The 27,461-nt window shown below is 40.2% G+C and overlaps 1 protein-coding gene across 1 annotated transcript; it reads right to left on the bottom strand.

The window, feature by feature from the left end:
* Positions 1-6,006: 6,006 nt before the first annotated feature.
* Positions 6,007-27,300, bottom strand: rab21 (RAB21, member RAS oncogene family). Its single transcript, XM_028570732.1, has 7 exons — positions 26,801-27,300; positions 17,377-17,436; positions 13,165-13,272; positions 12,634-12,697; positions 9,101-9,155; positions 6,850-6,938; positions 6,007-6,275 (listed from the first exon to the last, which is right to left on the bottom strand). Exons 1-7 carry the CDS (start codon positions 26,936-26,938, stop codon positions 6,136-6,138), a joined length of 654 nt encoding a protein of 217 aa, XP_028426533.1. The 5' UTR covers positions 26,939-27,300; the 3' UTR covers positions 6,007-6,135.
* Positions 27,301-27,461: the final 161 nt, after the last annotated feature.

Below are 27,461 nucleotides of genomic sequence, written 5' to 3'. Positions count from 1 at the left end.
TGTCTCAGACACCTAATTAGTTCCCTCCTCCACCTGAATTAGTCATCAGTGGGTCCGGTGTGTGTGTGTGTGTGTTTGTCCAGTGTGTGTGTCTAGTGTGTGTGTGTGTGTGTGTGTGTTTGTATGTCCAGTGTGTGTGTTTTTCCAGTGTGTGTGTGTGTGTGTGTGTGTATGTCCAGTGTGTGTTTCCAGTGTGTGTTTTCCAGTGTGTGTGTGTGTTTGTATGTCCAGTGTGTGTGTTTTTCCAGTGTGTGTGTGTGTCCAGTTTGCATCTCCGGTGTGTGTGTGTTTGTGTCCAGTGTGTGTGTGCGTGTGTGTGTGTGTGTTTGTGTGTTTGTATGTCCAGTGTGTGTGTTTTTCCAGTGTGTGTGTGTGTCCAGTTTGCATCTCCGGTGTGTGTGTGTTTGTGTCCAGTGTGTGTGTCTAGTGTGTGTGTGTGTGTTTGTATGTCCAGTGTGTGTGAGTGTGTGTTTTTCCAGTGTGTGTGTGTGTGTGTGTTTGTATGTCCAGTGTGTGTGTGTGTGTGTGTGTTTGTATGTCCAGTGTGTGTGTGTGTGTGTGTGACAAAGGTCAATTTAAAGCCCGGGACACACTTAGCCGATTATCGTCCGTCTGACAGTCTGGCGAGGTCGGTGACTCGAGTCTGTTCGGTGTGTCCCGTTCCGTCGTCAGTCTGGGGGGCACTCACCAGGAAATGGAGGAGCAGAATGAGGTGACTAGAGTCTCTCAAAATCTGATGAAAATCTTTTAAATTGACCTTTGTTGATCTGAAATGATTCAGATTCAGATTCAGGAACTGTACACTCACACACACACACACACACACACACACACACACACACACACACACACACACACACACACACACACACACACACACACACACACACACACACACACACACACACACACACACACACACACACACACACACACACACACACACACACACAGACACAAACACACACAAAGACACACTCAGCGAGACACACACACAAAGACACACACACACACACACACACACACACACACAACACACACACACAAACACACAGACACACACACACACACAGACACACACACACACACACACACACACACATACAGAGACACACACACACACACACACACACACACACACACACACAACACACAACAAAAACACACACACACACACACAGACACACACACACACACACACACACACACACACACACACACACACACACACACACACACAAACACACACACACAGAGACACACACACACACACACACACACACACACACACACACACACACACACAGAGACACACACACACACACACACACACACACACACACACACACACACACACACACACACACACACACACACACAGCCTATTTATCTCTTCATGTTTCCAGAAACATCTCCGTGAACTATTTGACTCCAATAAGAGATCGTATTCTGGACGAGCCGCCATGACAGTCTGCCTTGGAGAAACCAGACCCCACGTGACGCTGTTCGTCCAATCAGCTGCCGGTTTTCATTTTTGGGCGACTACAGATTAGCGCCGCCTGTTGCTATGGAGACGCATTAACGTCTCGTCTCTTCGGTGTTCGGAGGAACTTTTTGGACCGACTCGGGGAGACTGATCGGTCACACTGGCTTTACTGCTGTCTGATTGGCCGTCTGGTCGGTGCGTCAGACGGGTCCACGTCCCGATGTCGGTCCCCGCCTACTTCGCTCAACCTCCCAAATACGAGGAGCTGCAGCACGCTGTTCCTCCGAAGAACTAGAGGTCTGGTTCTCAACCCTTTTTTTTCAATAATGTTCAGTTGTTTTTAAAGTTGTTTTATGCTCATTTTCAGGTTCATTATTGTATTTTAAGGTTGTACCAGAATAGGTTTACATGGTTTAATTTTCAAAAAACACCATATTTTTGTTGTACTGCACAGCTCTCTCTCACTGCTGCAGAGCCTCTTTCCACCTGGTCTCTGTTTTAGCTACAGAGTGAGACATCTCTTCTTCTGTACTATCTTTGATTGCACTCGCACATGCTCAGTAGCTCAGATGTAGATCATGTCAGCTAGCTCCATAGACAGTAAAAGAAAGGCTGTTTCTCCAACTTCAGTCAGGATCAGCTGGGAGACTTCTTCTAAACCAGGGAGCACATGGAAGTAGTTCTTTTGGTAGATTATGGTGAACTTGAGCTACAGTTGTGGTTAGCCAGCTCATTTCGGATTCTGAAGGCAGGACACATTCAGAAACCAGATCTCACTCAGAACACCACGGATGGATTTTTTTTCAAAGTTTGTATGTGTTTGAAGCACCAGAGACACAAAATAACACCCCAAATCACCAGAAAAAGTGTTTTTTTCATACTACGGGCACTTTAAGCCATGTACCCCCTAACCCGTTCAAATAATTTTTGGTAGAAATAAAAAGTCTCTATAAAGAGGAAGAATACAGCGATGTCAGCGATTTAGATTTACTAAACGACAGCCTTGGAACCTGGAAAACATTTAGATGATGATGGAGAAAGGAGACAAAAACTTGAAAAAGACGGTAGAAAGAAGGAAGGAAGGCAAGAATACAGTACAGGCCACAAGTTTGGACACACCTTCTGATTCAATGTGTTTCCTTTTTATTTTCATGACTATTTACATTGTAGATTCTCACTGAAGGCATCAAAACTATGAATGAACACATATGGAATTATGTACTTAACAAAAAAGTGTGAAATAACTGAAAACATGTCTTATATTTTAGATTCTTCAAAGTAGCCACCCTTTGCTTTTTTATTAATAAGGGAAATAATTCCACTAATTAACCCTGACAAAGCACACCTGTGAAGGTAAAACCATTTCAGGTGACTACCTCATGAAGCTCATTGAGAGAACACCAAGGGTTTGCAGAGTTATCACAAAAAGCAAAGGGTGGCTACTTTGAAGAATCTAAAATATAAGACATGTTTTCAGTTATTTCACACTTTTTTGTTAAGTACATAATTCCATATGTGTTCATTCATAGTTTTGATGCCTTCAGTGAGAATCTACAATGGAAATAGTCATGAAAATAAAAAGGAAACTCATTGAATGAGAAGGTGTGTCCAAACATTTGGCCTGTACTGTAAGTCGAAAATAGTCATAAAAAGAAAAAAAACCTTCATAGAAAAAAAAAAAAAAAAAAAAAGTCAGTCACCCCTCTCTCTCTCTCTCTCCTTTCATGTCTAAGCAGTCCTGTCACAAATAAAAAGCATTAAAAAAAAAAAGGTAAAAAAGAACAGTGAACATGAAATAACAACACTGTGCGACAGCTCGGTGCGTTGTGTAAATCGTTATAATTGTTCTATAATCTTTACAAAACACTTTTGACACTAGCAGTTTAAAAAAAAATTACATTTTCCAAAAAGTGTGCTGATTTTTTTTTTCTTCTTCCTTTTCCAAGCCCAAAGAGAAGAGAGAGAGCAGCGTTGAGTTCCTACTCTTCTCTCTCCGTGCATCGGTTCCTCAGACATCCATGTATGTAGTTTTTTTTATACAATGTCACTGTAGTTCTTTCAGTAAGCAGAGAGATTAATGGAGCTACAGGCCCGCTGGAACACAACAGGATAAAGTACACAGGAGAGAGAGCACACACACACACACACACACACACACACACACACACACACACACACACACACACACACACACACACACACACACACACACACACACACACACACACTACGTATGTTCATGTACAGACTTCCATCACCGCCACGTAAATATAACTTATTAAATAATCCGCTTTTATTCACCTTTTTTTTTTTTTTTTTTTTAAAGTCAAACAGAAAAAAGCCTTTTACAGAAATCAAACATGCACGGTATTATTAGTGTGTGTGTGTGTGTGTGTGTGTGTGTGTGTGTGTGTGTGCGTATGTGTTTCTGTGTACGTGTCTGTGTGTGTGTGTGCGTGTGCGTGTCTGTCTGCGTGTGCGCCCATGTGTGTGCCTGTGTGTGTGTGTGTGCCTGTGTGTGTGCCTGTGTGTGTGTCTGTGTGCCCACGTACGTGTGTGTCTGTCTGTCTGTCTGTGTGCGTGCGTGTGTGCGTGTCTGTGCCCACGTATGTGTGTGTGTGTGTGTGTGTGTGTGTGTGTGTGTCTGTCTGTGTGTGTGCCCACGTATGTGTGTCTGTCTGTCTGTCTGTCTGTCTGTCTGTCTGTCTGCCCACGTGTGTGTGTGTGTGTGTGTGTCTGTCTGTGCCCACGTGCGTGCATGCGTGTGTGTGTGTGTGTGTGTGTGTGTGTGTGTGTGTTTGTGTGTCTGTGTGCCCACGCGTGCGTGCATGCGTGTGTGTGTGTGTGTGTGTGTGTGTGTGTGTGTGTGTGTGTGTGTGTGTGTGTGTGTGTGTGTCTGTCTGTCTGTCTGTGTGCCCACGCGTGCGTGCATGCGTGTGTGTGTGTGTGTGTGTGTGTGTGTGTGTGTGTGTGTGTGTGTGTGTGTGTGTCTGTCTGTCTGTGTGCCCCGCGCGTGCGTGTATGCGTGTGTGTGTGTGTGTGTGTGTGTGTGTGTGTGTGTGTGTGTGTGTGTGTGTGTGTGTGTTTGTGTGTGTGTGTCTGTGCGTGCGCTTTAAAAACCATGCAGAGGACGAGGAGGACGAATGAACTATCGAGGATGCTACTATTAAACTTTAGAGCTCGGTTATTAATCACAAAAAGAGAATTAATTGACTTTGAGAATTTTTATTTTTTCGAGCAAAACATGTCAACAAAAAAAAAAAGAGTTTGGAGCCAAAAGTGATTTAACCTCCAGTAGAAGAACTATTCTCCGTTTAAAGTGACACGCCCAAACCAAAAGACCTCGTCACTGTCTTCTGGCAACTTTTACTGGCAGAAAAATCTAGCAAATTTCCTGAATCATGGTTTCCGAATTCTTTGCGATCACCGAAGGCAGTTTTGTCGTCATTAATTACTTAAGGCTCCACGCTGTAGCCTACGTAAGAGGCCTGGCGTTTATACTTGTGCGCTGGTGTGTGCGTCGAGCTGGCGTGTGTGTGTGTGTGTGTGTGTGGTAGAGCGAGGGAGAAGTGAGAGAGCGACGGCAATTATCTTCAGAGTGAGTAGAGACTCTAAAGCAGGGGTGTCTGACTCATTTTCCCAGAGGGCCACACTGGAAAAAAGAGAATCCCACCAAGGGCCAGACATGGAGGGAGTTTATTGACGTGTTTTTGTTACTGCATGTCACTTTTTTTTTTTTTTTTAACATTGTTGTACGCTTTTTGTCGCATTTTTGTTGACATGCAGACCTACAAAAGTCATCAAAAGAGTTCCTCAGCCATCGTAGAATTTAGCAAATCAAGCAAAACAGTGATCCATTTTCTCAGCCCGAATATGAGAACTCTCGCTCTGCTTCTGGGGGAATTTCTGAGTCAAATGTCTGCTCGGATCGGTCAGCTAATCGCAGTTTACAAAACACTTTCCTGTGTTTTTGGTGTGGTGCGCACAACTAGAAGGACCAAAATCTATCGTGAACCCAAATCGATATATACGCTGCTACAGCTTTAACACAAACCGGAATAAAATCTGAAGTGGTCCTTTCATATTCTGTCCAGCAGGCGGCGATATTTCACCGCAAACTGTCCTCTGGGTTTGAAAAACATGTTGATGTTCTGAGATAAATACGGTGATTAATGGAGGTTTATACAGTGTGTGTGTGTGTGTGTGCTTGTATGTTTAATATCCCTCGAGAGAGATCAACCCCCTCCCCGACAAAAACAAAATAAATCTGCCACCATGTTGCGTTCCTGCCAAGTTATTTCAGCTCTTTTATTGAATATATTAGACACAGACTGGATGGGGGGATTTTAAAGTTTTAGTGACTGCTTCTGTAGGAAATCAAAGTCATTAAAGTGCCCATTTTGATCACGAGTTACTTTTATTTTGAAGGGAACAGTGATTAAATCATTTTAAATATGATTTCCCATGATCCTTAGCAGCAAAGGCGGTGCTGAATGAACACAGCAGAAACAGTTGGGATCCTTTTTTTTTGAAGGACTTTAGAGCAACAGAGACACTCGTGAATGTGTCTGCAAGCGTGTGTGTGTGTATATATGCGTGTGTGTGTGTATATATGCGTGTGTGTGTGTGTGTGTGTGCGTGTGTGTGCGCTAGCCAGAAGAGCAGCATCCTCCGGCGGGCGTGGCTTGTGGTTCGTCGTCGACGATCTGTACGCCCCGCCTGCTCGATGCTGATTGGCTGGCTCCGTTGCCCTTTAACCTCTCCTCAGCCTGAGCCGTTTCCATCATCCCTGAAAAAACACACAGAGCTCAAACTCAGCTCCAGCCAGCGCTGGGAGAAGTATCCAGACCCTTTACTGCAGTAAAAGTACCTGTACTAACACCACACTGACTGTGATGTCCTTCAGTCTCGTTGGTTGCTGCGTAGTTTGTTTATTGTTTACTAGGGCTGTCCTCGACTAAACAAATCCTTAGTCGACTAACACTTATAGGATTTTGTCGACTAATCGATTAGTTTATTCAATTGACAGAGCTGTGCGCTTTGAGAGGTGGTTAAGACTAGAAAAGCACAATATAAATGTAGTTAATTAACCATCTGTAAAACTGAGTTTCTCCACAATTAATCCTGCAAAAGAACCACTTTAAATCTTGTGTTTACCATAAATGTGCTCATGAGTTTCTTGGAAATGAGTAATTAAGCATGAATAAGCATAAAAAATGACTAATCGACTAAAGAAATCTTAGTGGACTAAGACCAAAACGACCGAAGAGGTGGCAGCCCTAGTTGCTTTGGGTCTTGAACCGTTCGGATCTCTTAATGTTCATATTTTAGAAAACGTTTGACGAGTGTTTGGTGGGTCTTACTTTTACAGAGATCCAGGAAGAGTTCCTCGATGCCTTTATTTAACTTGGCTGATGTGTGGTAGTGTTTGGCTCCCACCGACTCAGCGTAACTACGGAAACACGGAGAGAGAATAGAGGACTGATGAAACACCGGGGTGTACATCGCTGGAAAAAGTACTCTGATCCTTTACTTCAGTGAAAGTACTGATGCCACACTGTAAAAAAATACTCTGTTACAAGTTAAAGTCCTGCATTGAAAATGGTACTTGAGTAAAAATCTGCAAGTATCATCAGGAAAATGTAGTTAAAGTATTAAAAGTAAAGAAGAATCCTCCCATTGTAGAAAGGGTACACACACACACACACACACACACACACACACACACACACACACACACACACACACACACACACACACACACACACACACACACACACACACACACACACACACACACACACACACACACACACACACACACACACACACACACACACACAGCGAGAGAGAGAGTTGTGTGTTTAATGGTCTCATCTGTTATATTGTTGGCTAGTTTACTTTAGAATCAAACATCAGATTTTATAAACTACATGTGTTCTGTGTGCAGGAATCTTAATGAGTAAAGTAACTAGTAACTAAAGTAACCGGTAACTAAAGCTGTAACTGATGAATGTAGTGGAGTAACTAAAGTAACTAAAGCTGGAACAGATGAATTTAGTGGAGTAACTAAAGTAACTAAAGCTGGAACAGATGAATTTAGTGGAGTAACTAAAGTAACTAAAGCTGGAACAGATGAATGTAGTGGAGTAACTAGTAACTAAAGTAACTAAAGCTGGAACAGATCAATGTAGTTGAGTAACTAAAGTAACTAGTAACTAAAGCTGGAACAGATCAATGTAGTGGAGTAACTAAAGTAACTAGTAACTAAAGCTGGAACAGATGAATGTAGTGGAGTAACTAGTAACTAAAGTAACTAAAGCTGTAAAAGATGAATGTAGTGGAGTAACTAAAGTAACTAGTAACTAAAGCTGTAACTGATGAATGTAGTGGAGTAACTAAAGTAACTAGTAACTAAAGCTGTAACAGATGAATGTAGTGGAGTAACTAAAGTAACTAGTAACTAAAGCTGTAACTGATGAATGTAGCGGAGTAACTAAAGTAACTAAAGTAACTAAAGCTGTAACAGATGAATGTAGCGGAGTAACTAAAGTAACTAGTAACTAAAGCTGTAACTGATGAATGTAGCGGAGTAACTAAAGTAACTAAAGTAACTAAAGCTGTAACAGATGAATGTAGCGGAGTAACTAAAGTAACTAGTAACTAAAGCTGGAACAGATGAATGTAGCGGAGTAACTAAAGTAACTAGTAACTAAAGCTGGAACAGATGAATGTAGCGGAGTAACTAAAGTAACTAGTAACTAAAGCTGGAACAGATGAATGTAGCGGAGTAACTAAAGTAACTAGTAACTAAAGCTGGAACAGATGAATGTAGAGGAGTAACTAAAGTAACTAGTAACTAAAGCTGTAACAGATTAATGTAGCGGAGTAACTAAAGTAACTAGTAACTAAAGCTGTAACTGATTAATGTAGCGGAGTAACTAAAGTAACTAGTAACTAAAGCTGTAACTGATGAATGTAGCGGAGTAACTAAAGTAACTAAAGCTGTAACAGATGAATGTAGCGGAGTAACTAAAGTAACTAGTAACTAAAGCTGTAACTGATGAATGTAGCGGAGTAACTAAAGTAACTAAAGCTGGAACAGATGAATGTAGCGGAGTAAAAAGTCCAATATTTCTCTCTGAAATGTAGCGGAGTAGAAGTAGAAAGTGGCACGAAAAGAAAAGACTCAAGTAAAGTACGTCAACATGTGTACCTAAGTACAGTACTGGAGTAAATGTACTTAGTTACATTCCACCACTGCAAGTAGGGGTGTGCAAAAAAAAAAAATCAATTCACATTCGTATTGCAATTCAAGCTCTACTGATTCAAAATCCATTCATATTTTTTATTTTTATTGTCTACTGCAATCACATGGGAAAAGTACCTACATTTACATACTGTGAATTGTTTTTGAATCGAAAAATCGATTTTGAATCAAATCTTGAGCATAAAAAAAATCGATATCAAAATTGAATCGTGACATTTTCTAAATTGTGCACCCCTAGTCAAGTGTCTAATCAACAAACTAATCATCATCATCATCATCATCAGGGGTTTAATTTGTTTAAATCAAAGAGCACAAGCGTAGAAAAATCGACATTCGGTGTTTACCTCTCAGCCTCTTCCACTGAAACGTGTCTGTCTTTGTCCAAATCTATTTTATTACCTGCAGAGAGAAGAAAGCAAACGCGTTAATATCAGAGAATATCACAAGTTATTTCCCCTCTAAATTTACAACTTCAGTCACAGAAATTCTGAGATACTCCTCAGAATATTACCCCTCTACCCCCATCTCCGTAATTATTAGGCGTGTCTAGGGTTGGGTACTAGGGGTGGGAATCACCAGAGGCCTCACGATACGATATCATCACAATACTTAATAAAAACAACAATAATAATAAAACAATAATAAAACAATTTTAAATATTGCAATATTCTGCTGTTTATCGCAATTTATTACCTTTTTTCCAACTTCAAATTTTTCCCATTTTCAAATAATGTCCCCAAAAGGAGATGTTGTCAACATTTGTTTTATCTAAAAAGATACATTTCTCTGTTTGTTCATCTCACTTCAATTTTGTTGCTGCAAAATGGGGATTGTCAAGCAGACAAACTGACCAACACAGATATAATACCAGATCGATACTTGGCGTCTGTGTATCGATACAATATTGCCACGGAAAATATCGCGATACTATGCTGTATCGATTTTTTCCCCCACCCCTATTGGGTACCCAAACCTAGCGGACCGAACAGCAACGCGGATTTTGGTGCCACTTAAATGCAGGGCTCGAGAGTGTGACCAATTTAGTCGCAAATGCGACCAAAATGTGTAAGGGTGCGACTAAGATGTTTCCTAGGTTGCACCGGTGCACCCAACGTCCTCGCATCCGCTGCCTCTCCACTAACGAAGCGATGTCGTTTCTATGGATACAGTTTAATGTTGCGTTACATGACCCGTTCCTTCCGGAAAGCCGTGCCTGTGTTTGGATCTCTCCTCCGCCCCTGATGGAATTATTAGGGAAATAATTCCACTAATTAACCCTGACAAAGCACACCTGTGAAGGTAAAACCATTTCAGGTGACTACCTCATGAAGCTCATTGAGAGAACACCAAGGGTTTGCAGAGTTATCAAAAAAAGCAAAGGGTGGCTACTTTGAAGAATCTAAAATATAAGACATGTTTTCAGTTATTTCACACTTTTTTGTTAAGTACATAATTCCATATGTGTTCATTCATAGTTTTGATGCCTTCAGCGAGAATCTACAATGTAAATAGTCATGAAAATAAAAAGGAAACACATTGAATGAGAAGGTGTGTCCAAACTTTTGGCCTGTACTGTAGCTGCATGTCACGCTAGTTAACAGTAACGTTACACTTTGTAGCAGGTAACGTTAGCCTACCGTTAGCTCTACCGTTAGCTAGCAGCTGGCTTAAACACCGTTAAAATGCTGACAGTTAAGTGCGACTGTATTTCGCTGTAGAGGATTCCAACAGCGGGATGTACAACAGTCCGTAAGTGGTCGAAAAAAACAACAAAGATGGTGCATTCGCTTGAACTGGTAAGCCTCGTGGTGCATTCAAAGTTATTGTAAAATACCCTTTTCCCATCTAGTGGATGTTTTGTCGTTTTCACAGCAATGTACAGGTGCAATACTTTTTTTTTTAGCAGAGCCTCGAACTTCAGTGTCCTAAAATCACTTTGTCTTCATGTGATTTACTGCCAGAATTACATTATAAAAACAGCAGATTCTGTAACTGCAGATGACCACCAACAACCTAATCCAGTTAAAACTGGAAACTTTCCCCCATGAGGTCACACACAGACAGATAACTTTATATTAAGAATTTAATCATTCATTTCTGTGACACAAAAACATGAAAACAAACTAATAAAAAAAGTGTTTTTCAGACTGCGGTTATGCAACACTCAAAGCAGAATTTGGCAGATTTGCCGACTTTGAGACCAACTCAGGTTGTTGTAAAAGATTAATTGTTCTGCTTGATTTGCTAAACCCTATGATGGCTAAGGAACTTTTTTTTAGGGCATTATGTCAACCAAACTGTTAGTGAGAAAGCTATATGAGACACGAATAATACAGTGAAAAGGTATTTGACTTTTTCGGTTGAATAAAAGCATGTCAAACACGTCTGGCCCTTAATGCGATTCATATTTTCCAGTGTGGCCCTTAGTGAAGTTGAGTTGAACACCCCTGGTGTAGAATAATGTTCTTACTAGTTGCAGATGAATATAATAAGAATGTAAATGGTTTCCATAAGAGACCAAGTGTGTTTTGGTGTATGCTTATTGCACCACTCTGACATCTCTCCATTAGTGCATGTATAGGTCCTGAGCATGTGTGTGTAATTCAGGCCTGTTTGTAATAACAACAGAGTGAAAACTTTGGAATTTCCCCTTGCGAGATTAATAAAGTATACATTATTATTATTATTACTACTACATTATTAGAGTTGTGTGCTGTCATAGAGACGGTGGCTCCCCGAATAAAAAGGAAACTGACACACAGATGGTTTAGCTCAAGCGGTAAATATAAGATATTTAGGGTCACAGTGGCCTCGAGCAAAGTACATTGAGTAATAATAACAAATGAGGATGAGACATAATACAGTGGCCCCCACCCAGCGAGTGTTGTGTGAAGACAGCAGTCCCGGTGTGGAAGAAGAAGAGGGGGCCCAAGAAAGAAAGTGTAAGAGATGAGGGGAAGGATAGATCGGGGCTCACGAGGTCTTTCAGTCTAGAGATAGGTGGACCGGCTCCAGTCTCTTGCTAGGGAAACTTAGTCTCTGCGTGCTTCGTGATCCCACAGATCTGTGTATTGTAACTCTGATGCTTGACGGATTAAACAATGTATTTGACTTTATCTTATCGTCTTATTTGGCTCTTGCTTAGGATCAACGTAATACCAAATTTAAAAAGGTCCCATGACATGGTGCTCATTGGATGCTTTTATATAGACTTTAGTGGTCCCCTAATACTGTATCTGAAGTCTCTTTTATATAGACCTTAGTGGTCCCCTAATACTGTATCTGAAGTCTCTTTTATATAGACCTTAGTGGTCCCCTAATACTGTATCTGAAGTCTCTTTTATATAGACTTTAGTGGTCCCCTAATACTGTATCTGAAGTGTCTTTTATATAGACCTTAGTGGTCCTCTAATACTGTATCTGAAGTCTCTTTTATATAGACCTTAGTGGTCCCCTAATACTGTATCTGAAGTCTCTTTTATATAGACCTTAGTGGTCCCCTAATACTGTATCTGAAGTCTCTTTTATATAGACCTTAGTGGTCCCCTAATACTGTATCTGAAGTCTCTTTTATATAGACCTTAGTGGTCCCCTAATACTGTATCTGAAGTCTATCTCATCTCCATAGCAACGACTCTTTGTACTTCCGTTCTAACTTCCAGGCTTTTTAGTAGCTGAATATATAATTTGTTGCGTCTAAATATGAATGTAGAGAACGTTAGTGATGGTGAGATGCTCGCTATGTTTACAATTCTTCTTACGTTTTATTTCTTCTTCTTCGTATTTATTTCATCAGGCTCATTAATAACTACTCTGTTTTTTGTTGTTGATGCCCTGAAATGTTCAGGTAAATAAAATGATTTTTTTGAGAACTTACCTACTATACATAAACAAATGTCGTTGCCCAACATTTTCCTCAACTCCTTCACCCAGTTCTTCACCTGCAAAACACAGAAACCAACAGACTTTTATACAAAAACGGTGTTAAAAACCAAACGGAGGAAATGGAGGAGAGAATAAAAAGATGTGAAGCGAGGAAGAGAGGCGACAAAGCTGAAAAGAAAGTTTAAAAAACACATTCGAGAACATGGAACAAACACTTTCGTCATAAATTAACAAAACATATTTGTAGCAATGCCAAATTTCTCAATGTCTTTAGGTTTTCTGGTTGTGCTCTTGTAGGCGCCCAAATAGCAGATTTTGTTTATTTTTTTAAGAAGAATATTTTTTCAAGACTAGTCTCGCTTTGCCAGATATCAGCTTGACACAACTCTCTCTGTATTTCTCCGTATAACAGAAAATTGTGGCCGAGTCTTAGTTAGCAACGGCTTGAATTTAACGTACGTTCATTAATATCAAAAAGCTACGCACAAAAGCTTCAAATAGTATTTTTTTTCAGCGTCGTTACCTTCTGAAAGGAGTCTTCGTCTGTGACGTCGTACACTAGTACGGCTCCGTTGGAGTCTCTGTAGTAGATGGGACCCAACGCATGGAAACGCTCCTGGCCGGCTGTGTCCTAAAAAACACACAAATGCACAACACTGTTCATATTTTAATCACTGTTAACAAAGGCTGGGTTTAAAAAAAAATTAATAAATAGATTTTTCGATTCAAATCGATTTTCATTCGAATGATCTAATGTAGATTTCTAAAACTCAGAATCACTCACTACGTTTACATGCAGCCAATAACCCGTTCAAAACCCCTTTTGGAGCGAGGAGGAAACCAGTTTCTTTATTAGTGTGGTGAAAACCAGGAATATAGTGTCTTTTGTTGACGGCAGAAAGTACCGAGATAGTGAGATTCATAAGAAGGGAGTTGTTGCGTCTTAATGTTGTCCAGACGCTAACCGTGCGTCGCCGTTTACATCAGGATATCGCCAATTGATTACAAACTCCACGTATACAGGAGTAACTCTCTCTGCTCACACATGTATAACAGGTTATTATATTCCATGTATACAGGAGTAACTCTCTCTGCTCACACATGTAAAGAGGTTATTATATTCCATGTATACAGGAGTAACTCTCTGCTCACACATGTAAACAGGTTATTATATTCCATGTATACAGGAGTAACTCTCTCTGCTCACACAAGTAAACAGGTTATTATATTCCATGTATACAGGAGTAACTCTCTCTGCTCACACAAGTAAACAGGTTATTATATTCCATGTATACAGGAGTAACTCTCTCTGCTCACACATGTAAACAGGTTATTATATTCCATGTATACAGGAGTAACTCTCTCTGCTCACACATGTAAACAGGTTATTATATTCCATGTATACAGGAGTAACTCTCTCTGCTCACACATGTAAACAGGTTATTATATTCCATGTATACAGGAGTAACTCTCTCTGCTCACATGTATAACAGGTTATTATATTCCATGTATACAGGAGTAACTCTCTCTGCTCACACATGTAAACAGGTTATTATATTCCATGTATACAGGAGTAACTCTCTCTGCTCACACATGTAAACAGGTTATTATATTCCATGTATACAGGAGTAACTCTCTCTGCTCACACATGTAAACATGTTATTATATTCCATGTATACAGGAGTAACTCATGTATTATATTCTGTATACTAACATCTGCTAAAAACGGGTTATTATATTCCATGTATACAGGAGTAACTCTCTCTGCTCACACATGTAAACAGGTTATTATATTCCATGTATACAGGAGTAACTCTCTCTGCTCACACATGTAAACATGTTATTATATTCCACGTATACAGGAGTAACTCTCTCTGCTCACACATGTAAACGGGTTATTATATTCCATGTATACAGGAGTAACTCTCTCTGCTCACATGTATAACAGGTTATTATATTCCATGTATACAGGAGTAACTCTCTCTGCTCACACATGTAAACGGGTTATTATATTCCATGTATACAGGAGTAACTCTCTCTGCTCACACATGTAAACAGGTTATTATATTCCATGTATACAGGAGTAACTCTCTCTGCTCACATGTATAACAGGTTATTATATTCCATGTATACAGGAGTAACTCTCTCTGCTCACACATGTAAAGAGGTTATTATATTCCATGTATACAGGAGTAACTCTCTCTGCTCACACATGTAAACGGGTTATTATATTCCATGTATACAGGAGTAACTCTCTCTGCTCACACATGTAAACAGGTTATTATATTCCATGTATACAGGAGTAACTCTCTGCTCACACATGTAAACAGGTTATTATATTCCATGTATACAGGAGTAACTCTCTGCTCACATGTAAAGAGGTTATTATATTCCATGTATACAGGAGTAACTCTCTCTGCTCACACATGTAAAGAGGTTATTATATTCCATGTATACAGGAGTAACTCTCTGCTCACGCATGTAAACGGGTTATTCCGAATGTTTCAGAAACCCGAATAGTGACCTTAACCCGACCATAACCCGAAAATTGACAGCTTGTAAACGTAGTCAATATCTGTCGGTTTGATACAAATAAATGAATGGAATAAATATGAAACTATAAAGACGTCAGGAGTCCATTGGTACCAAATATGTCACGCTAGCTCGTCTGGAGGGCGGTTAAATAATGCTCCAAAAGTCTGGCTACATATTGGCGAGAAAAAAAAACTGGCATGGCCATTTTAAAAAGGGGTCCTCTTGGACTCTCACCTCTAGATATGTGAATGAAATGTCACTCAATACTCTGACTGTAGATCCTGTAGAGCTGCACTGTATTGTGTGTTCATGTTAAATAAAAAGTACATTAATGTAACTCCTTTGGGGTCAATTCTTTACATAAACATCGATACTTTTAATAATAATGAACCAGGGTTAGAGGGAACCTTGTACGACTGTAGAGTTTCTATCATATCCAAGCAAAATTGGTTTTGCAGCTGAAATATCCCAAATCAAATCAATTGAATCGGAAATTGTAGCTCAATGGTGTTTTAAGCCCCCAACGTCGACTTCAAGGCACCTAACCCTAACGCTGCCTTCACACTGGCACTTTAAATCAACTCCGTAATACGCAATACGCCCCCAGCGGACGTAGTACTACACCGATGAAAAGCTTTGGAAGCGAGTCACAAAAATGTCGGAGAGACTAGAAGGACTGATGAGTATCTGAATGTCCGATTCTCTCATACAGATAGAAACAGAAAGGCTGCTGCGTGGAGGAAAGCTGTCCACGACGTTGACATGTGATATATAGAGGTATAATGTCAGTAGTTACATGTGATATATAGAGGTATAATGTCAGTAGTTACATGTGATATATAGAGGTATAATGTCAGTAGTTAAATGTGATATATAGAGGTATAATGTCAGTAGTTACATGTGATATATAGAGGTATAATGTCAGTAGTTACATGTGATATATAGAGGTATAATGTCAGTAGTTACATGTGATATATAGAGGTATAATGTCAGTAGTTACATGTGATATATAGAGGTATAATGTCAGTAGTTAAATGTGATATATAGAGGTATAATGTCAGTAGTTACATGTGATATATAGAGGTATAATGTCAGTAGTTAAATGTGATATATATAGGTATAATGTCAGTAGTTAAATGTGATATATATAGGTATAATGTCAGCAGTTACATGTGATATATAGAGGTATAATGTCAGTAGTTACATGTGATATATAGAGGTATAATGTCAGTAGTTAAATGTGATATATAGAGGTATAATGTCAGTAGTTACATGTGATACTGTATATAGAGGTATAATGTCAGTAGTTACATGTGATATATAGAGGTATAATGTCAATAGTTACATGTGATATATAGAGGTATAATGTCAGTAGTTACATGTGATATATAGAGGTATAATGTCAATAGTTACATGTGATATATAGAGGTATAATGTCAATAGTTAAATGGGATATATAGAGGTATAATGTCAGTAGTTAAATGGGATATATATAGGTATAATGTCAGTAGTTACATGTGATATATAGAGGTATAATGTCAGTAGTTAAATGTGATATATATAGGTATAATGTCAGTAGTTAAATGTGATATATAGAGGTATAATGTCAATAGTTAAATGTGATATATATAGGTATAATGTCAGTAGTTACATGTGATATATAGAGGTATAATGTCAGTAGTTAAATGTGATATATAGAGGTATAATGTCAGTAGTTACATGTGATATATAGAGGTATAATGTCAGTAGTTAAATGTGATATATATAGGTATAATGTCAGTAGTTAAATGTGATATATAGAGCCTCTATATATCACATTTAACTGATTTTTTTTAGCGCCGCACTCGTTCGGACCCATCGGCACGCGGTCTGCGAATCTCCACAGGAAATGAATGACTTCCGGTTGTTTTGAAGCCGTATCGGAGCTGATTTCAACTGCCAGTGTGAAGGCGGCCTAATGCCCCTTGCAGCGCCCATCCCAGACATTTCGTTTTAACCTTAACCTAACGCTAACCATTGCCTAATCCTGCAGCACTACCTGGAAGGCGACGTTGGGGGCTTAAAACTCCAAACTCCAAAGTTGTACGTCATCGAACAGGGACCTCGTGAATCCGAATCGAATTTCGATTTGGCAGATTAGCGGCGACAGCCAGCCCTACTTTAAACTGTGTGTAACATCAACAAAGATGGTAGCTCTCACCCATATGGCCAGGTTCACTCTCTTTCCTGTGATGTTGAGCTTCTTTGTGAGGAAGGACGCCTGCAGGAGACAAAAGAGGAGCACACAATAATCATCAGGTTTTAATAATTAAAACATATCAATTAAAACATATCAGGCTAAATAATTACCTGGAATCAAAAGTCAAGCTTTGAGTCCTTTGACACAATAATAAATCAGAATCAGAATCAGCTTTATTGGCCTAAGTATTGGCCTAAGTTCCTGCTTGACTTTTTAGTTTTCCATCTTAAAAAATAGTCCCTGGTACCTGCCAACAGGTACTTCTCCTCCGTTGAGACTTTTTTCTATGTTTTTTTATGTTGTTGGCGCATTTTAAAGCGTTTTTTCTCTCGATGTTTTTGTCGGGATTTTTTTTTTCCTGAATTTGTTGATTTTTTTTTCCTGAATTTGTTGATTTTTTTCAACCTTTTTTGGGCACATTTTTTCTTTGATGGCTAAGTTACTTTTTTTTTTTAGGGTTTTATGGTCCGCGTGACGCTTATCAGTTCAATTTTCTAAGCACAAACGGACATTTGGAAAAACAGAAAAATGGGTTCCAATATCCAATTTGTTTTTTTCTGCCTCGACAAATTAAAAAAAATCTTTAAACCCGTTTTTCCAATTTTCTGTTTTTATGAATAATTGGAGCCCCAGGTGCATTTTGTAATTTTCTAAATTTCTGATCCTCTGAATAAAAAACAGAAAATTGGAAAAACAGGTTTAAAGATCGAATTTTTTAATTTGTTAAGGTGGAAAAAAAAATTTTGAACCCATTTTTCTGTTTTTCCAAATGTCCGTTTGTGCTTATAGAAAATTGAACTGATAGGCGTTACACGGACCCTTTATGTCGACCAAATTGTCAGTAAGAAAACAATATGAAACATGCGATAATACAGTCAAAGATATTTGACTTTTTCAAAATAAAAGCATGTCAATAAACTAAACTAATGTCTGTTCCCTGGATGTGAATCTCGTTTAAAAAAATTGGATCTTTAAACCCGTTTTTTCCAATTTTCTGAGGATCAGAAATTTTGAAAATTGCATTTGAGCTCCAATTATTCATAATACTGCCATGGTATTCTCTCCCTCGTTCTGCCTAGCTACCCCCCACTTGAAACCATCAGTTACACCTCTGACCCCAAAGTCTATCAGTTTGTTGTTTTTTTTTTGTCCATATGCAGTTAATGACCTGCATATTCCACAAAGTAGAGGAAGATAATACCATGGCAGTATTATGAATAATTGGAGCCCCAGATGCAATTTTGTAATTTTCTAAATTTCTGATCCTTTGAATAAAAAACAGAAAATTGGAAAAAACAGTTTAAAGATCAAATTATTTAATTTGTCAAGGTGGAAAAAAATTTACCCATTTTTCTGTTTTTCCAAATGTCCGTTTGTGCTTATAGAAAATTGAACTGATAAGCGTAACACGGACCCTTTATGTCGACCAAATTGTCAGTAAAAAAGCAATATGAAACATGCAATAATACAGTCAAAGACATTTGACTTTTTCAAAATAAAAGCATGTCAATAAACTAAACTAATGTCGGTTCCCTGGATGTGAATCTAGTTTTCCAGTCTGGTCCTTAGTGACGTTGAGTTTGACCCCCCCCTTGCTCTTAGTCGACAGAGATGTGACCTTTGACCTCCCCACTGTTTGTTGACCTGAGGGATTAACATACTGCTGTACTTAGCTTTAATCTCTCTGCAGGGAAGGGACGCCTGGATGGAAAAGACATACTCTAGGAAGATAATGTGAATTATTCTTCATCTTTTTTTAACCCTACAACCAACAACAACTTTTAGTATTTTCTGGGTCAAAATAAAACTTTTTTTGGTTACTTTTCCTGATGTTTTTGTCAGTTTTTCTGACGTTTCTGAAGCTTTTCCGATGTTGTCGGGTTTTTTGCTCTTTAATTGAAATTTTTGATGCTTTTTCCAACGTTCTTTTATCAATTTTTTTTTTTCCCAGTGCAAGAAAATTGAATAAAACACCTAAATTCAATCAAAGTAATGAACTGATAATGTATTTTACCTGCGGAAAACGTTGTATGGAACCATCCCGGTTAATCTTTTGGACAATTTTGGTGAACGAAATCCAAATTTCTGATATAGAAACTTTTTTAGAAAAAATGGGTCTAATCTGACCACGAGGACAACAGGAGGGATAACGTGCGTGTAGTTGAATTCAGCGTTCTGCAACGGTTTATAACCTGTAAACTGTGAGAGTTTCTGCCAACAGTTTGTTGAGCGCAGCCCTGATAAGAAGGTCAAAGTGCGTCGGAGTGAAAGGTGGCGTTTTCTGATTTATTGGTGCGTTTAGTGGGAAAGATTACGATTCAGTGTCAACAACAGAAGGGATCTGAAGGCTCAGAGATGAATGAAATAGTTGTATTCTTGTGTGTGTGTGTGTGTGTGTGTGTGTGTGTGTGTGTGTGTGTCTGTCAGCTGACTGGGTGTGTTGTTGAGCATGTGCCTGAGCATCAGCCGTCTTTCTGCAGGGTTCACGTGTGCAGAGGTGCATTATGGGACACTGGTGGTGCGAGATGAATGCTGATTTTACTGCTCGAGAGTCTCTCGGAGCGTTTAATAAAACGACACTGTGGAGAAACCATCATCTCACAACACAAATCAGTTCATCACAAGACTATTCAGAATGGAAACTCCCACATATTTTCCTCTCATCTGGATAATATTAGTGTGCATGTAAACGTTCTCGCTGTCTCAGTACTTGTACTTAATGAGAACAAAGTGGAAATGGATCTATAAACACTATAAACTAGAGATGCACTGACTACAACTTTCTAGGCCGATTCAGATTTTCTTTGAGTTAGGCCAGACGATACCGATTTTAGCCGATTCCGATTTCATTTTTTCTGACCACTTTACAGCACACACAAATATGTATTTTCTATCTTTTCTTTAATAGAACATGTGTTGAACAGATAATGGATCACTATAAAGCTGCAACACCAGGGTCCCCCCAGGATTCTCCACGTTAAAAGTAAGATTTTTTTTAACCCTCCTGTTGTCCTCTGGTAGAAATTGACCCGTTTTCAAAGTATCTTTATCAGTAATTTGGGTTTCTTTTAACCAAAACATGCTCAAAAATAACTGAATTAAGTTGGCCAGAAGTCTAGATGTAGCACAGAATTAGATAATAATTTATACTTTTTGCTTTACAAACAGGCAAACCAGAGGACAGAAGGTAAGTTTTTTCACTGAAAGCGTCAAAACCGTCCAAAAAGATGCATCAAGAGTTAAAACTGCCAAAAAGAAGCAACAAAAAAGTGTCAAAGTGTCGAAATATTCAAAGTAATAAATTTTTTTTACTCAAAATGTAGGTATAATTTCATATAAATGAGGTTTATTGAGCATGCATTCTGAATATAAGTTAACTAGTGATAATAAGATGGAATAAGAAGGTGAAACATGGAATTGGTTTATAATTTAAACTTTATGATGCAGGCTAACCAGACAATACGAGGGTTAAGACATTTTTCATACCATCTAGGATGAAATGTAATGCTATAACCTCACGGCACTATGATGGAAAGTCAGCGTGGATTTAAAAGAATGAAGCCCGAGGAAATCATTAGATAACAAGTAACGCTATCTTAATTTAATAAAACATTTGTGAAGTGTGTTTGTACTCTAATAACATAAAATAACTTTGTAGCATTCAGAGCTCTTGCTATTAAAAATAAATACAAAAAAAGTCAATTTAAAACGTTACACACAAAAACATTTGATTTAAGACGCGACGGCATTTATTTAATCCTACGAAAAAGACAAAGAACAATTCAAGACCTTTGAGAACAAAATTCAATACTTTTAAAAGGAGCTGTAGGTAGGATTGGGAAGATCCAGGACTTAGCCGAAGAATGTTTACATTGACAACTTCTCAGTCCCTCCCCCCCTTTCCGCTAAAACCCCAAACAATCTCCTAAGGCCCTCCTCCCACAAGGGAGAATCAATGCATGTGCATGAGCAGTGATTGACACGCAGTTAGACATCCTCCCTGGCCCTGATTGGTGCATCTGAACAGTTATAGTTTATAAAGTTTACCTACTGTACCTTTAAGGACTTACTGTTTTTTTTACCCTCCTGTTGTCATCGGGTCAAATTGAACCCGTTTTCAGTTTTCAAAGTTTCTATACCAGACATTTTTTGGGGTTGGCTCAGCGGGTAGAGCAGGCGCACATATACAGAGAGGTTTATGCCTCGACGCAGAGGTCCAGCGTTCAAATCCGAACTGTGACAATTTCCTGCATGTCTTCCCCCGCTCTCTCTCCTTTCTCACCTAGCTGTCCTGTCAAAATTTTTTTAAAAAAGGCAGAAAAGCCCCCAAAAAATAATCTTTAAAAATCTTTTCTTTTGCCCATAATCGTTTGCGTACATCACCAAAACGACGATGTCGAAACGGCGACATGAATGTTCAAAAAAGCGACAAAAACGTTGAAATTAGCGAGAGAGAAAATGTCGGAAAAATGCAACAAAAATGTGAAAGAAACCCGAAAAAAAAAAAAAAAAAAAAAAAAAAAGCGGCAATAAACATTCAGGAAAAAAAAAAAAAAAAAATGTTGAAAATAGCTCGAAAAGAATTTCAGAAAATAGCGTCAAAAATGTAAAAAAATAAATAAAAAAATAATACAGACAAAGACGTCAAAAACATACACTTCAATACTTTATCCTGAAACCAAACTAACGACAGAAACAAGCCGATTGATGGGTGAAGTTTGTCTTCAGAGCTTCAACATACAACGCAACAGTGTCGGCTTATCGTGACGAAACCCACATTCCCCGAGGTCTTTAAATGCAACGCGGGCTTACACAGCGACAGTGTGGTGAAGCTCGGAGGCTCGTTCCAACCGGCAAAAGTGGTGCTTTTGCAGGATTAATTGTGGAGAAACTCAGTTTTACAGATGGTTAATTAACTACATTTATATTGTGCTTTTCTAGTCTTAACCACCTAGTCACAGCGTGTACAAAAAACAAGGTAACATGAGACACAGCCATCTTCTAACAGTAAACAAACTGGAAACTATATTCTCAGAAAGGCGAAGCACTGCTACTTGGGCGGAGTGATATGCTTGCGGCACCTGAGAAGCCCAGAGCAGCTTTGTCTTTCTGAGAATATAGTTCCCGGTTTGTTTACTGTTAGAAGATGGCTGTGTCTCATGTTATGTTGTTTTTTGTACACGCTGTGACTCTACAAATCACAACATGTAAATAGGAACATGTTGGTGTTATTTTGGCACTTATTGTAGTAGGCTAGTTGGAACCAGTTACCTGCAGGACCTGTGCTAGGCTAAGCTAATGCTGGAGGCGTCAGACAGAGTTACAGCACGCACGGAGATGAGAAGGGTATGTATGGACTAGTCTAACTCTGGGGATTACGGTGAATAAGATAAAAGTCCCAATAAGTCGGCGTGCTCCTTTAAAGCCACACACACAATACTATGGATTAGGGATGCACCGATATCACCGTTAGCTCAGCGCCCGTGGTCTAGCGTCAATAAAACATATTGAAATAACGACTGAAGTTTAGAAAGAATGAAGAACGCAAAGTTCTGCGTCGGGGTTGCTTTGCATCGTGGTGCATTTCACCACCACAACGCTAGGGGTCGATAAGTCTGAGGTTATTTGCGAGGTGTCTGCCAGCCAGTTTATGTTATGTTAGCAAAGCTAACTTTAGCACAACTGCCCACAAAGTACTGCTTGCTGGCGAAGTGCTAATTTCAAAACGTTCCTGACATATAGACACTTTACAGACGGATAACCCTTGTCATTGGAACCTAAATTTGTCGGAGTTTATTTTCAGAGTTGATGTCAGTGAACTAGCATGTTGCTACACCCAACAGTAGGCTGCTGGAAACACCCACTATCAACACACAGGACCAGTCGACCAATCACAGTCCTTTGCGGTCTGCGTCGCCTCTACGCAAAGTTACACATTTTTGGAGGTGCACGTCAAGCTAAGAGGGCGACGCAGAGGGGTCTGCGGGGGTACGCCGTTGATTCAACGATTCGCTTTTACAGACCCTCCTCCACAGCGCTGCGGAGGAAGGGGCTGGCGATTCCACACAGCATTCTGGGTTGGGAGAAGAACGTGCTCTGTGTTTATTGGCATTTCTTTAAACCAATCACAATCATCTTGGGGGCGGGGCTAAGCTCCAGACGGAGCCACGGTGCCTCTGCTAAATAGTCTCAGGAAGGAACTTGTTTTGGTGGAACATGTGTACGTTCAAAAGTAGTTTTAGTCGTGCAACAGAAAACTCAGATTGGACAGATAGTCTAGCTAGCTGTCTGGATTTACCCTGCAGAGATCTGAGGAGCAGTTAACCACAGTCCTCAGAAATCAGCCGGAGGTTAGAACGCCTAAAAAGAGGGACATCTGGCCGAATTTCCGTTGGCAAACGGAGAAATCCCAGAAATGAAAGGTTGTGGATAAAGATTATTCAAGTGCAAAATAAATGGCTTAAACTGATTATTAGATATTTACTTTTGCGCCGTTTAGGGTTATGTACCGAAACAACAAATTTCACATACTTGGCAATAAAATTGTTTCTGATTCAAGTTTATAAAAGACCTGCAAATCCTCACATGGCGAAGAGAGGGAAAAGGAGGGAGAGAGAGGAACAGAAAGCGAGCAAGTGAGAAAAAGAGGAGGAGACAGAAGAGGAAATGAAACCGAGAGCTGCCAGTTCTATCCAAATAATCCAGTTTATCTGCATCATTACCTGTACAAGGAGAAGTCAAATGAGTCAATGAGTAAAAGATCTGGGAGGCGCCCGGATAGCTCACCCGGTACGGTGTGCACCCTATGTCCAAAGGCTCAGTCTTTGTCGCACGTTCAACTCTGACTTGCAGCCCTTTGCTGCATGTCATTCTCTCTCTCTCTCTTTTCACATCTTCAGCTGTCCTATATAATAAAAGCCGAAAATGCCCAAAAAGTAATCTTAAAGTAAAAGATCTGAGTACTGGTATTAACAACATTCTAACGGGAGACTTAGGCCAGATAGAGAGCAGCGTTTCATCATGCCTGCAGCTGGGTATTACTACAACAGGAAGCGATTGATTGGACGACACTCGGAGGGTTTAAATGTGCCGAATTTAGGCTGAGGACGACATTAAATTATTGACGAGACATTGATTATTAACCGTCTGTGGGACTTGGATAGCTAACGGGGATGAAAAACTGTCATTAATCTCATCAGCAGCAAGCCAATAAACACGCAGCGTGCTCGGGCGCCCGGGCAGCTCACCTGGTAGGGCAGGCGCCCATATATAGAGGTTCGACTCCGCCCTGCGGCCCTTTGCTGCATCTCTCTCTCTCTCTCTCTCTCTCTCTCTCTCTCTCTCTCTCAGGTTAACAGTGATTGAGTATTCTTGTGTTAATCGTTATATGTTGATCAGTAGTCTTTTGGGGTGGTGATGGCACAGTGGATATGACACATGCCTTTTGGTGGGGGAGACCCCAGGTTCGATATGTAGCAATTGTGAGTCGCTTTGGATAAAAAGCATCAGCTAAAGTAATGTAATTGTAGAATCAAACCTATGGGGGGGGGTTGATTCAGTGTTTCCTCTATGTTGATTTGACCCCCCCACGGTATCAGAAACAGGGCTGCGTTGTTAGAGTGCATGTCGGAGAATAGCGCAGACACACGAGGATAACTAGCCAGTTGAGATTGTACGTCCTTGAGAACTATAAGTGATATAACTTCTGTTGTCAGAAAAAAAAAATCCTAAAAGGAAACACTGTGATTAAAGGAACACGCCGACTTATTCAGGAATTTAGCTAGGGTTGGGCATCGTTTGGATTTTAACGATTCTGATTCCGATTCTTCGTTTCGATTCCGGTTCTCATCGATTCTGTTTCTTTGAGTGGTGGAGTTGAAACGGGTCACGTGCTTATTTCACAAATAAGAGGAAAGTTTTATTTTGATTCAATGGTGGTTTGCAGTTTTACAGCTTTTTCAATGAAAAATAAAGCCCCACTAGAGCACCGCTTACTGAGCTCCATCCAACACAACAAGTGCCTGGTCGCTACGGAAACCAAAACTTGCGCATGTTAAATTGGGACGGGATGATCGGATTTGAAACCAAATCCTCCAAACGACTCCAAAATGATTCCAATAAAGAAACGATTCCGATGGAATCGTAATTTTTGAAAAGATTCCGATTAGGAATCGGTTCTCGATGCCCAACCCTAAATTTATCTTATTCACCGTAACCCCCAGAGTTAGACTAGTCCATACATACCCTTCTCATCTCTGTGCGTGCTGTAACTCTGTCTGATGTCTCTGTCAGCATTAGCTTAGCCTAGCATAGATCCTGCAGGTAACTGGTTCCAACTAGCCTACTGCTCCCAATTGTGACAAAATAACGCCAACATGTTCCTATTTACATGTTGTTGATTTGTAGAGTCGCAGCGTGTACAAAAAACAACGTAACATGAGACACAGCCGTCTTCTAACAGTAAACAAACCGGGAACTATATTCTCAGACAGGCTTGCTGCGAGCATATCACTCCGCCCAAGTACTATATTCTTCCGCCTGAGAATATAGTTCCCCGTTTCTTTACAGTTAGAAGATGGCTCTGTCTCATGTTACGTTGTTTTTTGTACACGCTGTGACTCTACAAATCACAACATGTAAATAGGAACATGTTGGTGTTATTTTGTGACTTATTGGGAGCAGTAGGATTACTGGAACCATTCACCTGCATGTTCTGTGCTGGCCTGATGCTACTGGAGCTGTCAGACAGCCTTACAGCACACACTGAGATGAGAAGGGTATGTATGGACTTGTCCAACTCTGGGGGTTACGGTGAATAAGCTAAAGTCCCAATAAGTCGGCGTGTTCCTTTAATATACAGTATTTGGTTCCCCTGAATTAGCATGTGACCCCAACCTGGCCCCTCCATTTGAAATGGTCTAGAACCGCCACTGACCCTTATTGTTGAGCCCGGGACTATTGAGTGGCTGGTTGGACCAAAAGGCCCATTCTGAGCCAGGAAACCCCCGGCGGCTGTCATTTAGATTTCTTCTTATGGATTTTAGAAATAAAATAGGGGATTGGGAAAAGGATCGTTCAGGATCCGATATCCAAGTCAATATTTATAGGTTTTTATTTTAGCCCCGCTCTCCCGGGACGATTCGTGTTGCGCAACACGCGCACCCACACAAGTGACAGCAACACAAACACCCCCCCACCTCCCACCTCCCTCCAACTAAACACCTTCATCACCCTCCTGCTTCGATTTCCAAAACAACAACCAGCTTCGTTAACCGTCACGGCAGGTTAGCGGCAGGTTAGCGACTGGTTAGCGGCAGGTTGGCCAAGGGTCAACGGCAGGTTAGCAGAAGATTAGCGAAAGTTTAGCGGCAGCTTCCGGACTTACCTGTAGAGTTGTGATGTGTTTGTCGTTGAATTTGTTCTCGCAGTACCGCAGCACCAGAGACGTCTTCCCCACGCAGCCTTCCCCCAGCAACACCACCTTGAACGAGTACGTCTTGCCGCCCGTCCCCCCGGCCGCCATGGCTGGCAGTTCAGTGAAGAAGTCCTCGGGTCTTTTTGATCAAAACAGCCGTTACCTACAAGCTAATGCTGCTAATGCTAACCCCGATCGGAACTGAAGTCCTGCGTAGCTCACATCAGCTTCCGACTTTTAAAAAAAGAGCTAAAATCAGGAGAGAAACCCCTCGACAACACACGCGAATCTGACTTTTATCAGTATCTACCAACAAGTGTGGGAGAAACGGGTCCGGACTGAGGGCTACTTCCCCTTTCAAGCTGATGCGAATGCCTGCTTTTCACCCCAACTAATGGCGTCTGTTGAGCTAGCTAGTAGTTAGCCGGCTAGCTCCGTCGAAGATCGTCTACATCCGGGAAGATGACTCACTTAGTTCGTTTAGTTCACATAGTTAGCACAAGTAGCAGACATCCCACTCCCCAGGCGTTATAGAGGTATATTAAAGAGACTTGATATTGAATATCCTAGCACTTTTTGTTAACTAAAAGAAGAAACAACTCGTCATTTGTTTTATCACTGTATGTATACC

This window comes from Perca flavescens, chromosome 23 (genome assembly GCF_004354835.1).
Source record: "Perca flavescens isolate YP-PL-M2 chromosome 23, PFLA_1.0, whole genome shotgun sequence".
Lineage (NCBI taxonomy): Eukaryota > Metazoa > Chordata > Actinopteri > Perciformes > Percidae > Perca > Perca flavescens.
Note: the sequence above shows the minus strand (reverse complement) of the source record. Positions and strands in the feature narration are given on the sequence as shown.

Coding starts and splice junctions, on each gene's coding strand:
- rab21 (XM_028570732.1), bottom strand. CDS start 26,938: ATGGCGGCCGGGGGGACGGGCGGCAAGACGTACTCGTTCAAGGTGGTG. Junction 9,156..12,633: donor CATTTGTTTATGTATAGTAG/GTAAGTTCTCAA, acceptor TTCTCTCTGCAG/GTAATAAAATAGATTTGGAC. Junction 6,276..6,849: donor CTTCCTGGATCTCTGTAAAA/GTAAGACCCACC, acceptor GTGTTTTTTCAG/GGATGATGGAAACGGCTCAG.